The 15,393-nt window shown below is 43.2% G+C and overlaps 1 protein-coding gene across 3 annotated transcripts in view; it reads right to left on the bottom strand.

The window, feature by feature from the left end:
• Positions 1-15,393, bottom strand: part of cdk5rap3 (CDK5 regulatory subunit associated protein 3) — a 71,424-nt gene that overhangs the window by 26,073 nt on the left and 29,958 nt on the right. Inside the window, exons 1-3 of one of the 3 annotated variants that reach the window (XM_072561224.1) lie at positions 5,402-5,527; positions 2,525-2,570; positions 642-773 (exon numbers count right to left, since the gene is read on the bottom strand). In XM_072561224.1, coding sequence (XP_072417325.1) covers positions 642-773; positions 2,525-2,570; positions 5,402-5,407 — 184 coding nt within the window. In that variant the 5' untranslated portion in view covers positions 5,408-5,527. Of the gene's footprint in view, positions 1-641; positions 774-2,524; positions 2,571-5,355; positions 5,375-5,401; positions 5,528-15,393 lie in introns of those variants that run through there. The other 2 variants (XM_072561225.1, XM_072561226.1) reach the window with 2 other exon arrangements.

Here is a 15,393-nt window from a genome sequence, read left to right as displayed (position 1 = left end):
AACATGTCTTAAGACACATTACAGAAGTGTCATAACACAAAAATTTAAAACACAGAACAGGATATTCAGACAGGTGAACAAATATTAACCAAAACAGCTTGGAGGGAGGAACTCCCAGACCTTAGGGCTCAGGCAGTTGAAGGCATGACTGTCAATGGTAAAGCGATTAAATTGGGAATGTTCAAAAGATTGAATTTACAATTGTAAGAAGTTGCAATGCAGGAGGAGGTTGGAGAGATAGGGACTAGTCAGAACAATTACAAACTGAAAGGGCGGCTGAGAATTTTAAAATCAAAGTGTAGCAGGTCCAAAGAGCCAAGGGGTTGTGAGTGAACAGAATTAAACTCAAAATTATTGATATACTTAAGGGGATATTAGACAGGCAGGATGAAAAAAGAACAGAAAAATGCTTTGAGAGGATGATATGAAGTCAAATGGGAAGATTCATATGGTACAAAATCACTGCCACAGACTCAGTGGAAAGTGTGGCCTGTTTCGGTGCTGCAGTCTATTCAAAGTGCCAAACGGACAGAATTTGCCTCTGATTAATGAGCATTGCCTCTGGACTATTACAAAGTTCGTCGCAAATCCTTTTTACACATGCAGGCTATGGGGATGACGCTTGCAGAAATGGCACTGACATGATCCTGACAGGAGCTGTTTGATCTCCTCATTCTCCGGCATATCCTGGATTGCGTTGTTTATTTTCTCCCGAATTACCAACACCGCATTCTGCCATTTCAGCTTGCAATGCCGTCTATCCACCAGCCAATCTAAGGAAGACAATAAACAAAATACTTGTGAAGCACACTCTCCAGACATTCAGGAAACAACATAATTACCGGGATTTTAATATTCTCTTTTATTTGTTGTGCATGTTGATATATTCATCTGCCTTCTGGTCTAGCCTATACATGGTTTCTTGATAAGATGCTCTACAAAACCCAGGCCAATATTGAGGGTGTATTGCAATGTCAAAGATGCCGTCTTTTACATGAGACTTTAACCTGAGATCCCATCTGTCACTTCAGGTGCATTGTTTCAAAGAAAAGCAGCAATGTTCTCCCTGCAGGCCTGGCCAATATTTAAACCTCAATCAATACCGATAAAAGCAGATCGTGTTTGTGAGAGCTTGTTATGGAATAATTGGCTGTTGTGTTTCCTATATCACTAGAGTGGCTTCAAACAGTACATCACTGGCTGTAATGCAGTTATACAATGTCCTGACGTTCTGAAAGGTGCTACATGTGTGCAAATCTGTCTTTCCAAACTGTACTGGATGCTCCTGTGAACTGACTACAGGGGGTCAGCGGTGAGGAGGATGGAAATGACCTTCACCCTGTGCCACAACAACTCCACCAATGTCATCCTAACCTTCACTCAACACCCACAGTGAAGACTGACAGCAATCAGGGAACAGAGAACGGAAATCACTGGGTTGGTGCATTCAACACCAGCTCATTCCAATGTCATTTAAAAGCTGAAACTTAACACCTATCACATATACTTCAAAAATATGATTATGTTATTGACAACCTTTTAGGATTTTCTAAAAGAACTGTTTTATAGGGATTATTGATATTTAAACTCTTTGCAAGCCCCTGTCCCAGAAATTCTAAGCATCAAACACTGAAGATGGTAAATTGCAGCAAACTGACTCTAACGCACCAGCTCTTCGTTCCTGCAAGGTTTGTAGAAAGATATAAATCGAAAACAGGAGACAACAGCTTCGCTTCACTTGGAGGTCGCCACTGATGATGTTACCTAGCCAGGTAATGAAACATCTGGATATCAAAGCTCCAGCTCAGCGAGCAAACCTACACCCTAAATCTTCCTTCCTGTTTACTGCTGCATTCCAATTGTGCACAAGGACACTGTCACAACTTTGCAGGAAACACCTTTTCCACACAGGGAAAATGAGAGCCACATTGTGGACAGCAAAAACAGTAATAGAATGTCAGTGTTGAATTTTGTGGTACCTGAGCCACTGAAGAAATGGCCTCTATTTCTCTCTCTCATAATCTTGCTTGAATCAACAGAGGACCTGCAGACCTTGAGACAGGACGCAGCTTCAGATTCAGAATAGCTGGTGTCTCAGGGAGAGTTTCCTTAGCTGACTCTGGGCAATTGCTACAAATCACTTAAAACACTCTCTGAAGTTTCAGACTGCCTGACTATCACTTGCAATAAGACTTACATCCACTTAGCTTCTAAAGTTAAAAACAGCAGCAAAATATGTTTAAAGTAGATTTATGATCAGTCACAAAAGACTCAGAGGTGAATGAGGAGAATTCTATTTTTGAATAACTTGCGATCTGGAATACACTGTCTGCAAGGCTGTGGAAATAAATACAGTAACAACTTCCAAATAGAATGGAATACTTGAATGTTTGCAGAAATGTGGAAAATTACAGTGGGGAGCTGAAGCTAATTTCAAAGAGCTGGCACAGACATGTTGGGTCAAATGATCTCCTTCTGTCCTGTACAACTTGTTGGAAAATGAATCACCAGTGCGGACAATTACCCAAGAGTTTGCTTGTCTGTATATCGATTGGCCATTTCCTTTGGTCCTGTAAAGAAAATATTTTTAAAACTCAATGAAAATTGGAATAATGTGTTTCTATACCTGGGAGCAAGGAGACATTGATGTGAAAAGATTGGACTAAATGGGGTGGGAAAAGAGGGTTAAAGGGGGTGGGGAAAGAGGGGCAAGGGAAGAGGAACAGGGACAAGGGAGGGCGAAATGACAGTGGAAAGATGAGGAAGAGAGGGAAGAGACAGGGAAAATGACAGAATGGGGGAGAGAGTGTTGTAAAATGGGGAAAGGACAGGAGAAAGGGGGTGCAGGGAGGGGATTGATCAGGGTAATTGACTGTGGGTGGTGGGTTGTGACAGGAGGTAGGGACACGGGGTAGAGGGGGTTAGGAATGTTTATGGTGCCCCACCTCTGTCATTCACCCTAATCCTCCCCCCACCTCTCTCTCTCACCCTAAACCCCTGCTCCAGTAAGGGATGTTTATGACCACCCACCCTGAGTAAAGTTAAAAATCACACAACACCAGGTTATAGTCCAACAGGTTTAATTGGAAGCACACTAGCTTTCGGAGCCACGCTCCTTCATCTGGTGATAGTGGAGGGCTCGATCATAACACAGAATTTATAGCAAAAATTTGCAGTGTGATGTAACTGAAATTATACATTGAAGAATTGATTGTCTGTTAAGCCTTTCATCTGTTAGAATACAGTGATAGTTTCATTTCTTTCATGTGTAAATCACAAAACCCTTTTTTTAAAAGTTGCATTCTCGGGTTAGCTGTTAACAATGGTGATAGCTAGACAATATGTTGAAGGTGTTGGCCCCCTGTGTTCTCTGTCTATGACCTGATGTTTAGATTGATTCCAATCTAAAAAGTGAGATAACAGAGTTGTACATAAATTCATGCAGTTTTTGAGCTCAGAGTTCTACATGAATGTATGTGGTTTTTGAGCAAAGTGCAATGTAACTCTGCAAGTACAAAAAAATTCACCCCACAAAATATATGTGTGCATGTGGGTCTTTGTCTGTCTATGTGTGTGTGTCTGTCTGGGTTGGAGGTTGTGAGTGTGAGAAAGTGTGTGTGCGCATGTGTGTGTGTGTGTGTGTGTAGTGAGCGCAAGACGTGTCAGATTGTGGACATAGATACCACTATTGCGCGTGGGAACACCTCCCACCTTGTACGTGGCAGGTACTCATGTGACCCAGCCAACGTTGTCTATCTTATACGTTGCAGGCAAGGATGCCCGGAGGCATGGTACATTGGGGAAACCGAGCAAAGGCTACGACAACGGATGAATGGGCACTGCACAACAATCAACAGACAGGAGGGTTCCCTCCCAGTTGGGGAACACTTCAGTGGTCCAGGACATTCAGCCTAGGACCTTCGGGTGACCATCCTCCTAGATGGACTTCGGGACAGGCAGCAGAGGAAAGTGGCCGAGCAGAGGCTGATAGCTAAGTTCGGTACCCATAGGGAGGGCCTCAACCGGGACCTTGGGTTCATGTCACATTACAAATGATCACCATTGCACTACACACACACACACACACACTCTCACATACACACAGACACAGGTACACACAGATGCACACACAGACACCCACACACACCCTTATAGACACACTCCCACACATGCACCCCCTCACAGACTAAAGACACTCTGCACTCTGATGTTTAGATTGGAATCAATCTAAACATCAGGTCATAGACAGAGAACACAGGGGGCTAACACCTTCAACATATTAGGTAAAAACAATGACTGCAGATGCTGAAAACCAAATACTGGATTAGTGGTGCTGGAAGAGCACAGCAGTTCAGGCAGCCAACGAGCAGCGAAATTGACGTTTCGAGCAAAAGCCCTTCATCAGGAATAAACCTTCAACATATTGTCTAGCTATCACCATTGTTAACAGCTAACCCGAGAATGCAACTTTTAAAAAAAAAGGGTTTTGTAATTTACACATGAAAGAAGTGAAACTATCACTGTATTCTAACAGATGAAAGGCTTAACAGACAATCAGTTTTTCAATGTATAATTTCAGTTACATCACACTGTAAATTTTTGCTATAAATTCTGTTACGATCGAGCCCTCCACAATCACCTGATGAAGGAGTGTTGCTCCGAAAGCTAGTGCTTCCAATTAAACCTGTTGGACTATAACCTGGTGTTGTGTGATTTTTAACTTTGTACAACCCAGTCCAACAGCGGCATCTCTGAATCACCCTGAGTAAGAAATGTTTATACTGTCCCTCCCCCTCACCTTAACCCTCACTCACTCTCCCTCAGTAAAGGGATGTTTATGTTTTTGATCACCCTCTCCCTCAGGCTCTCACTCACCCTAACCCTCACTCCCCATACCCTCCCTCAGTATGGGGTGTCTATGATCACCCTCCCTTCTCACTCAACCCTACACCCAGTAAGAGATGTGTATACTGACCCTCCCCCTCCCCCTCACTCCCCTCCCCCAGTAAAGGGATGTTTATGATCACCCTCTCCCTTCTCTGTCTGACTCACCCTCCCCCCATCCCCCTCACACTCACCCTCCCCCTCCCCCACCCCTACCCGTACCCCTACCCCCCACCCCCCCTCTACCACTCCCCCCCCCACCCCCTCCCCCCTCTACCCCTCCCACCCCCACCCCCTCCCCCCTCTACCCCTCTACCCCCTCTACCCCTCTACCCCTCCCACCCCCTTTCCCCCCTCTACCCCTCTACCACTCCCACCCCCTTTCCCCCCTCTACCCCTCCCCACTTCCTCTTCCTCTTCTTCCCCCTCCCCCCTCAGTGTGGGATGTTTACCTATCACTCACTCACTCACTCTGGGATGTTGATGTTTATCCTCCCCTCCTCCCTCTCACACTCACCTCCATCTCGCTCAGGCCCTGCCCCCCTCACAAACCCTGCAACGGCACCCAATCACAACGTGTGTTAGAATAGACGAATCGCACGCGATCCGCCGTACTCGCCATTCAGGCTTGAGCTAGTGGCATAAGGTGGGCCAATCAGATATGAGGATGCGCCCGCGTGACCACTCCGAAGTCGTAACTTCACGCCGAGCCAATTGGATTTCACTATCCAAACGGAGAGGGCACGGTCATCGTTAATTGGTTGACGTCACAAAGACGCTGCCCCTTATAGCCAATAGCACCGGTTCTCCTAGATGGACCAATCGGGTGGAAGTGTAAATTAATTCCTTGTTTGTGGTGCTGCCAGCGCCGCAGAAAGTGAGGCGGGCAGGTGTGTAAAGCAAAGAAGCCGTGGGCTAGAGACACGGGTTCGAATCCCAGTTCAGCAGCTGGGGAACATCAAATTAATGTGATGAAATCAACTAGAAATAAGAGCGGGATTTGACGATTTCGCCCATCGAGCCTGCTCTTCCATTTGATCTCAATTCTAATTTCATAGAATTTTACTGTATGGAAGGAGGCCATTCAACCCATTATGTCTGTACTGGTTCCCAAAAGAGCTAGTCCTATCTGTGCAGCCCTCCAACTTCATCACTTCCACTTAGAAATCCAATTGTCTTTTGAAACCTCCAACACTCTCCCAGGCAGCGCCTTCCAAATCCTAACAATTGTCTGAATAAAGAGGTTTCTTTCTTGTCACCCCTAGCTCTTGATGATAATCTTGAAACTGTGACCTCTAGTTACTAACATACTAACTAGTAAACAGAATATCCTTCTTTGTCAAAGTAGAGCATAATTTTGAATGCCTCAATAAGGTCACCTCTTCATCTTCTCTGTTCCATGGATTAGATTAGATTCCCTACTGTGTGGAAACAGGCCCTTTGGCCCAACCAGTCCACACTGACCCTCCGAAGAGAAATCCACCCAGACCCATTTCCCTCTAAATTATGCAACTAACGCTATGGGCAATTTAGCGTGGTCAATTCACTTAACCTGCACATCTTTGGACTGTGGGAGAAAACCCATGCAGACACAGGGAGAATGTGTAAACTCCACACGGACAGTTGCCGGAGGTGGGAATTGATCCTAGGTCCCTCGTGCTGTGAGCCACCATGCCACCCCTAAGAGTAAGGGACAACCTGAAACTGAGCTGAGTGAGCAGAATTGGCTGCGTGACTTGGCATTCATTGTCGACATTAGGCTGCACCTAATGATTGAACATTTCTCAACTTTTATTCTCCATCTTTGAAAGTTGAGATCATTTGAAGCCAAATTAAAACTGCGACAAATGCAGCTGGAAATAAAAGACAGCCATTGACAAACTCCTCACAGACAGTCACCCAAGGCTAGAATCAAACCTGGGACCCTGGTGCTGTGAGGTAGCAGTGCTAACCACTGAGCCACTATGCTGCCCCAATTTCTCTCATCTTGTATCTAAAATCCTTACTTACACCTGCCCATACTTCATAACTCTTCAACCATTACTAATTTAAAATCTATTTCCTCCTTAAACTTACTCAGTGTTCCAGCACCCATTGCACTCAGGGTGAGTGAATTTCACAGAATCATGACCCTTTTACAGAAATAGTTTCTCCTTGTCTTTATTTTAAATTTTGCTACCCCTTATCCTAAGATTTTGACAGCTCATACTATATAGCCCCACAAGGAAACATTCTTTCTATGTCTATTTTGTTCATCCAATGGGATCGTGTTCAAATGACAACAGAAATTGGTGAGTGACTAAAATAGCATCTTTTATTTAGCAATCACAACACAAGTTCAAGGCAGCAATAGAATCCTGAAATACAGCTGTTGCATATATTAAAATTCCATTACTATGGTATTCTGGCTATTGAGGGAGTGCAGCGTAGGTTCACGAGGTCAATTCCTGGAATGGCAGGATTGCCTTACACGGAAAGACTGAAGCGACTGGGCTTGTATACCCTTGAGTTTAGAAGACTGAGAGGGGATCTGATTGAAACGTATAGGCTTATGAAAGGACTGGACACTCTGGCAGGAGGGAACATATTTCCGTTGATGGGGGAGTGCCGAACCAGAGGACACAACTTAAAAATACGGGGTAGACCATTTAGGACAGAGATGAGGAGAAACTACTTCACACAGAGAGTGGTGGCTGTGTGGAATGCTCTGCCCCAGAGGGCAGTGGAGGCCCAGTCTCTGGATTCTTTTAAGAAAGAATTGGATAGAGCTCTTAAAGATAGTGGAGTCAAGGGGTATGGAGATAAGGCTGGAACAGGATACTAATTAGGAATGATCAGCCATGATCATATTGAATGGCGGTGCAGGCTCGAAGGGCAGAATGGCCTACTCCTGCATCTATTGTCTATTGTCTATTGTCTATTGTCTATTGTTACATTTTTTATCTATAAGTACACAAAGGTTTGAAGGGTTTCTGTCCTGGGAGACAGGAGATAGGATAAAACGTGCTAAATGCTGGCTGTTACTTATGATGGGATTAAGGATGTCTGTCCGGTTTGATTATATAATCAAGAGTTGTTAGTTCTTTTGTCTTTTAAATTAGTAAATGTTAGTAAAATATTAGGCCTATATGCTTGAAGTAAGTTAAAAATCGTAATAAAAGATTAAAGGATATTAAACTGATTACAGGGCAACCTCGATTATCTGAAGGTCGATTATCCGAATTTCGGACTGTCCGAACAAGATCTCAAACTCCCGATGCTTGGGTAAACTGTGTTATCTGAACATTCGATTATCCGAACAAAATACTCCCTGTCGTTCGGATAATCAAGTTTGCCCTGTACTGCAGCTTCGTTGTGACATTTATTTACTATTTGCCTGTATGAGTTTTATACATTCATACAATTCCATGGAAGCTCTATTTTGTCAGTTAGTTTCTTAAAGGTATTTAACAGGTACTTACTCATTCAGGAATCTGTACAGGTTGAGGAAATAGTTGGTAAGGGCTGATTAATATAATGTTTTGTGGAGACTTGATAGGGATGGTATTGTTCTGTGTGCTACATTTATTTAGAGGTAAACACTGATTGTAGCAAGGGTTGATATTGTATGGAAATGCAGTAAAATATAGTGAGTTGGTGAGTGAATTAATAAAGATAACGTACAACACAATATCTCACAATCCCCTTCAGTATCTTATACACCTCAGTTAGATCTCCTCTTCATTCTTCGAAACTCCAGAGAGTATACGCCTAAATTGCTCAATCTCTCTTCATAAGACAAACTCCTCACCTCTGGAATTAATCTAGTGAACCTCCTCTGAATTGCCTCCGATGTAACTAGAATCCTCCTCAAGTAAGTGAACCAATGCTATATGCATTAAACCAGGTATGGTGCAGTTACTTGGCAACTGATTGAATCTACAGGATTGTTGCAAAAACCTAACTGACTCACTAATCTCCTTCACTGATGGAAATCTGCAGTCTCCCACCTGGTCTGATTTATATTGCAGAATTATCATAGCACTGGAAGAGGCCACTCAGTCCATTGTGCCTGTGCTGACTGTCTCAATAAGCAAGTCACCAATTGCCACCCTCCTGTCTTCTCTCTGTATACCTGCACATTATTTCTTTTCAATAATTCACTTTTGCCTATTTCCCTTTTGAATGCTTATATTGGCCTCCACCAAACTCTCAGGCAGCACATTCTTTAACCCCTTGCTGTGTGAAAATATTGTTGCTTCAGACATTTTTCCTACTTGCACCAATCTTATCAAATCTGTGCCCTCCTATTTTGATCTTTTCATTATCAAAACAGTTTCTCCCTATTTCCTTTGTCTAGACCCTTCAATCCTTTTCAAATCTTCTGTCAGCCTTCTTTTCTGCAATAACACCCATGATCTCTCCAGTTTTTCTTCAAAGCTGAAGTTCTTCAGATAGAGCTGTTCTCCTGAGTATTTATTGCACTCTCTCTAATGTCTTCACAACCTTCCTAATGTGCAGATAGAATACTCCAGCTGAGTCCACACTAATGTTAGACGTTTGTTTACTCTGGATCACGTTGACATAAGGAAGGAGGATGTATTGGGTAGGCTAGAGGTTATTAAGGTGGACAAATCCCCAGGACCGGATGGGATCTATCCCAGGTTGCTGAGGAAGAGAGAAGGAATAGCTGGGGCCCTGACAGATATCTTTGTAGCATTCTTAAACACAGGTGAAGTGCCGGAGGATTGGAGAGTTGCTAATGTTGTCCCCCTGTACAAGAAGTGTAGTAGGGATATTCCAGGTAACTACAGACCAGTGAACCTGACATCAGTGGGAAAGTTGCTGGAGAAATTACTGAGGGATAGAATCTATTTATATTTGGAAGAGAATGGGCTTATCAGTCATAGGTAATGTGGTTTTGTACAGGGGAGATCGTGCTGTACCAACTTAATAGAGTTCTTTGAGGAAGTGACCAAGTTGATAGATGAAAGAAGGGCTGTAGATGTCAGATACATGAACTTTAGTAAGGTATTTGATAAGATTCCCCATGGCAAACTAATAGAGAAAGCGAAGTCACATGGTGTGCAGGGTATTCGAGCTAGGTGGATAAAGAACTGGTTGAGCAACAGGAGACAGAGAGTAAAAGTTGAAAGGAGTTTCTCAAAGTGGAGAAAGATGACCAGTGGTGTTCCACAGGGATCAGGCTGGGGCCACTGTTGTTTGTGATTTACATAAATGATCTGGAATAGGGAATTGGTGGTCTGATCAGTAAGTTTGCAGATGACACTAAGATTGGTGGAGTAGCAGAATGCATAGGGTACTGTCAGAGAATACCGGAGAATATAGATCGACTGGAGAGTTGGGCAGAGAAGTGGCAGATGGAGTTCAATCCAGGCAAATATGAAGTGATGCATTTTGGAAGGTCTAATTCTAGAGCGACCTATACTGTAAACAGAAGAACCTTGGGAAAAGTTGATGAGCAGAGAGATCTGGAAGTTCAGGTCCATTGTACCCTGAAGTGGTTATACAAGTGGATAGAGTGGTCAAGAAGGCATATGGTATGCTTGCTTTCTTCGAACAGGTCATGTTAAAATTGTACAAGACTTTGGTTCAGCCGCATTTGGAATACTGTGTATAGTTCTGGTCGCCACATTACCAAAAGGATGTGGACGCTTTGAGAGAGTGCAGAGAAGGTTTACGAGGATGTTGCCTGGTATGGAAGGTGCTAGCTATGAAGGGAGGTTGAGTAGATTAGGATTATTTTCATTAGAAAAAAGAAGATTATGGGGGAACCTGATTGAGGTCTACAAGATCATGAAGGGTATAGATAGGGTGGATAGAGATAAGCTTTTTTCCAGGGTGAGGGATTCAATAATGAGAGGGCACGCTCTCAAGGTGAGAGGTGAAAAGTTTAAGGAGGATATATGCAGCTAATACTTTACACAGAGTGTGGTAGGTGCCTGGAATGCACTGCCAGTAGAGGTGGTAGAGGCAGGCACAGTAGATTCATTTAAGGTGCGTCTGGACAGATACATGAGTGGGTGGGGAACAGAGGGAGACAGAGGCTTAGGAATTGGGCGACAGTGGATTTGGATTGGCACTGGCTTGGAGGGTCAAAGGGCCTGTTCTTGGGCTGTAAGTTTTCTTTGTTCTTTGTTTTAATGTCTTAAACAAACTCAACGAAATTTCCAAAAGAACTGCAGATGCTGGAAATCAGAAACGAAAACAGAATTTGCTGGAAAAGCTCAGCAGGTCTGGCAGCATCTTTGGAGAGGAATCAGAGTCAATATTTGGGGTCCAGTGACCCGTCCTCAGAGCTCTTCCTGGTTCTGGGACTCTGTCCCTGTAAATGAAGCCTTGTCATCACACAGCTCTTAACTGACCATTGAAATGACCTACTCAAATTATATTCAAGACGTTGGCACACCACCACCTCTTCAAGGAATAAGCAATCAGTACTGCTTACTCAGTAGGCAAAATCCCAAATATGAACACAAATAAGAAAGGGGGGTGGGAGAGGAGATGGAGGCTGCTGAATGGACCTCTCTAATTTCAAATCTAATGTTGATCTTGTTTTGTGCATCTCCTGTGCAGCCATATGCTTCTATGCCTCGCTCTAAGTACTATATGACCTTGTACTATATATCTTGTATATTATGATCTGCCTGTACTACTCGTGAAACAAAGCTTTTCACTGTACTTAGGAACATGTGACAACAATAAATGAAATCAAATCAAAGGTTGAACTATCTAATATTGGGATGGGCACCATTCTGTTACAAAGTAACCTGAAGGATCATACAGTCTTTTACAAATGTCCCTCCAGGGACGATCCAGTGAAATAGCAACAATTTTATAATAGAAATGCTTGAAGGTGTGATGATTATGTGGTATATTTTGTCCTTTTTTTATGAAGTTAGGTCGAGGCAGAGGTACCCAGCAGCCTCCTCAAAACCAAGAAACAGCTTGTGAGGTCTTGTTTTTTTTTAAAAGGTTGGAACAGTAGAAGCAGGCTGAATGGGTGGGGTCGAGCTCCCACAGAACCAGGATTTTTAGTTTTAGCTTTCAGTAGTTGCTGGGGTCTTGAATCTGGATGTGAAAACTCTTATTCCTCTCTCTGTTACAGCTAAAAGCTGGGGTTATCTTCCTGCTGCTAGAATTACAAGTGAGACAATCTGTTTTGCTGAATTTGCCTTTGCCAAGGTCGTGTTTATGGGATGTTACTATATTGAAACAGTCATTTAGTCATAGTTAATATACATAATATTTTGTTAGGCATTTCAATAGAGTTATAGTTAAGCCAATTCTTTTATTTTTATTTTTTCTGTATTTTAACTGTGATGCATAAACAAAGTGTGTTTTTCTTTAAGGCGAGTAATTTGACCAATTGAATTACATCTGGAACACGGCACCTTTAAAATAAGAAAAAGTTAGGATCTAGGCTCTTAATATAATTTGAGGGGCTTTGGTCTGGTCCATAACAGACACCATTGAGAAGATGTACTTTAACAGACTGAGCATCAATGAGAAGGTTATTATTGAATAAGTGAGAACATTGTCAGTTACCCTTCCCATCACTTTACTGACGATTGAGATGAGACTGATGGGCAGTAATTGACCAGGTTGGATTTGTCCTTTTTTTGTGTCCAGGACATACCTGGGCTAATTTTCCACATTGCTAGGTAGATACCAGTGATCTAGAAGAAAGTGAGGACTGCAAATGCTGGAGATCAGAGTCGAGAGCGGGGTGCTGGAAAAGCACAGCAGGTCAGGCAGCATCCGAGGAGCAGGAGAATCGATGTTTCAGGCATAAGCCCTTCATCAGAAATGAGGCTTGTGAGTCAAAGGGGTGGAGAGATAAATGGGAGGGGGTGGGACTGCGGGGGGGGGAGGTAGCTGACAGTGCAATAGGTGGATGGAGATGGGGGTAAAGGTGATAGATCCGAGAGGAGAGTGGAGCGGATGGATGGGAAGGAAGATGGACAGGTCATGAGGGTGGTGCCGAGTTGAACGATTGGAACTGGAATAAGGTGGGGGGAGGGGAAATGAGGAAACTGATGAAGTCCACATTGATGCCATGGGGTTGGAGGGTCCCAAGACGGAAGATGAGACATTCTTCCTCCAGGCATTGGGTGGTGAGGGTGTGGCGATGGAGGAGGCCCAGGACCTGCATGTCCTTGGCAGAGTGGGAGAGGGAGTTAAAGTGTTCGACCAGGGGATGGTGGGGTTGGTTGGTGTGGGTGTTCCGGAGATATTCTCTGAAGCCCTCTGCAAGTAGGCACCCTGTCTCCCCAATGTAAAAGAGATTGCATCGGGAGCAACGGATACAGTGAATGTTAAGTCTTTCATCTTTTAGAATGCAGGTTTCAGTTCATTAATATGTAAATACCAGAACTTCTTTTAAGTCACTTCCTCGAGATAATGAAGGCTTTATAACAAAAGGTGACATCTCAGCTCAGACAATGTAATAAAGGCGTGAAGTCAGAGTCTGTCTGTATCCAAACCTTGAGTCAGACTGGTTCTATTTCCAAAGTGAAATTCAGAAAATATTACATAGATTGACTGCCTGCAGATTGTGCATTTTTGAGCAAAATAGAATGCATCTGCAAATATAATTCTGCAAATTCAAATTCACCCCATAGATCTCTCTCATGCGCGCACACACGCATTCTAAAAGATGAAAGACTTAACAATTCAGGTTTGTTCAATATATCACTGTATGATTCTGTAATCTTTTGCTATAAATTCTGTGTCTTATTATCTTATCCTCCTCAACTACCTGATGAAGGAGCAGCACTCCGAAAGCTAGTGCTTCCAAATAAACCTCTTGGACTATAATCTGGTGTTGTGTGATTTTTAACTTTGGCTTAAGGCTGGTATCTGTGATGCTGGGGACCTCAGGAAGAGGCTGAGATGGATCATCCACTTGACACTTCTGGGTGAAGATGCTTCAACCTTATCTTTTGCCCTGACCTGCTGATCTTCCCCCTTTTCCCATGACTCCAGCTGCATCATGCACATGTGTGGACAGAGATGCACGTATGTGGACAGAGATGCACGTGTGTGGACATTGGATGAAGACAGAGGATTGTTGTCTGCATTAAATCCTCCAAAGATGGTCAGCAGCAATTCACGTTTACTTTGTGAATTTAATACCAGGAGATATCTATTGACAGATAGGTATTTGTGCCTCCTCTCCCACATTATATGGAAGCCTATAAAATATTCTCCGTATGTAATAGCTATAAGCCTTCCTCAACTGGGTAAAGAAGTTCATGGCTCTGAAGAGGATGTTCACGTTGCAGCTTTTAACAGGACTGGGCAAGTGGTGAGGGCAAATACTGGGTCTTCACTGAAATGGGACACACAGAAAGTGCAGTTTGTCAGAAATTGCTCACTGCTTTTCTCATTCTCCTCCTGATCAGGGACAGTGTCTCTCTAATGCAGAGGAAGAAAACGAGTTTCCAATCTGGTATGTGTAGTAAAGTTTCATTAGTTGTACCCCGGGAAAGAAAAGGAAATGCACCGTCCTTCTACAGACTGAATCATTTCCAACAGAGCTATATTCACAGTATCCAGCAGGGGTCACCCCAATCATTGTCACCATAAACTTAGTTAAAACTCACAGATTGAACAGGTTTACTTGGAAGTAGTGTACAAGCTTTGGGAGCGCTGCTGCTTCATCAGGTAGCTGTGGAGCAGTACCATAAGACACAGAATTTATAGCAAAAGATCACAGTGTCATGCAAGTGAAATGATATTGTACAAAATAAAAGCAAATTATTGCGGATGCTGGAATCTGAAACCAAAAGAGAAAATGCTGGAAAATCTCAGCAGGTCTGGCAGCATCTGTAAGGAGAGGAAAGAGCTGACGTTTCGAGTCTAACTGACCCTTTGTCAAAGCTAAAATAAAAGGGGAGAAATAGAGAGTTACTTATACGAGGCTGAGAGAAGGTGAGTCATGGCTCCAGAAGCAAAGGTAGCAATAAAGAGATGATAAAGACAGTGCATAGAGGGATTATAAAGAGATTAGGAGCTGTGAAAGATCAAGGCTGTGACAAAATATGTGGGGGATGTTGAATTAACCTAGATTGCTGATAGCTGCTCCACAATTCCCTGATGAAGGAGCGCGCTCCGAAAGCTAGTGCTTCCAAATAAACCTGTTGGACTATAATCTGGTGTTGTGTGATTTGTAACTTTGTCCATCCCAGTTCAACACTGGTATCTCCACATCATGGCTACCATAAACTTAAACTAAGATGCATAGCAACAGTGTGAGAACAGATAAGGTATTTTCTAAAGTTTCTTTCTGTAAAATATGTTCAGTGCAATAATATGGGGTGGAATCTTGGAGGTAGGTGGGGGAGGGGAGTTTTAATTCGTCAAGTGACTGGGAATCAGGTTCCCAATGGAGAAAGGAAAGATTGCATGAAAATCCAAAAGAACTGTGGATGCTGGAACCAAAAACAGAAATTGCTAGAAAAGCTCAGCAGGTCTTACAGCATCTGTGGAGAGAAATCAGAGTTA

This window comes from Chiloscyllium punctatum, chromosome 42 (assembly GCF_047496795.1).
Source record: "Chiloscyllium punctatum isolate Juve2018m chromosome 42, sChiPun1.3, whole genome shotgun sequence".
Lineage (NCBI taxonomy): Eukaryota > Metazoa > Chordata > Chondrichthyes > Orectolobiformes > Hemiscylliidae > Chiloscyllium > Chiloscyllium punctatum.
The sequence above is the reverse complement of the archived record's forward strand: the minus strand, read 5'-3'. Positions and strand labels throughout refer to the sequence as shown.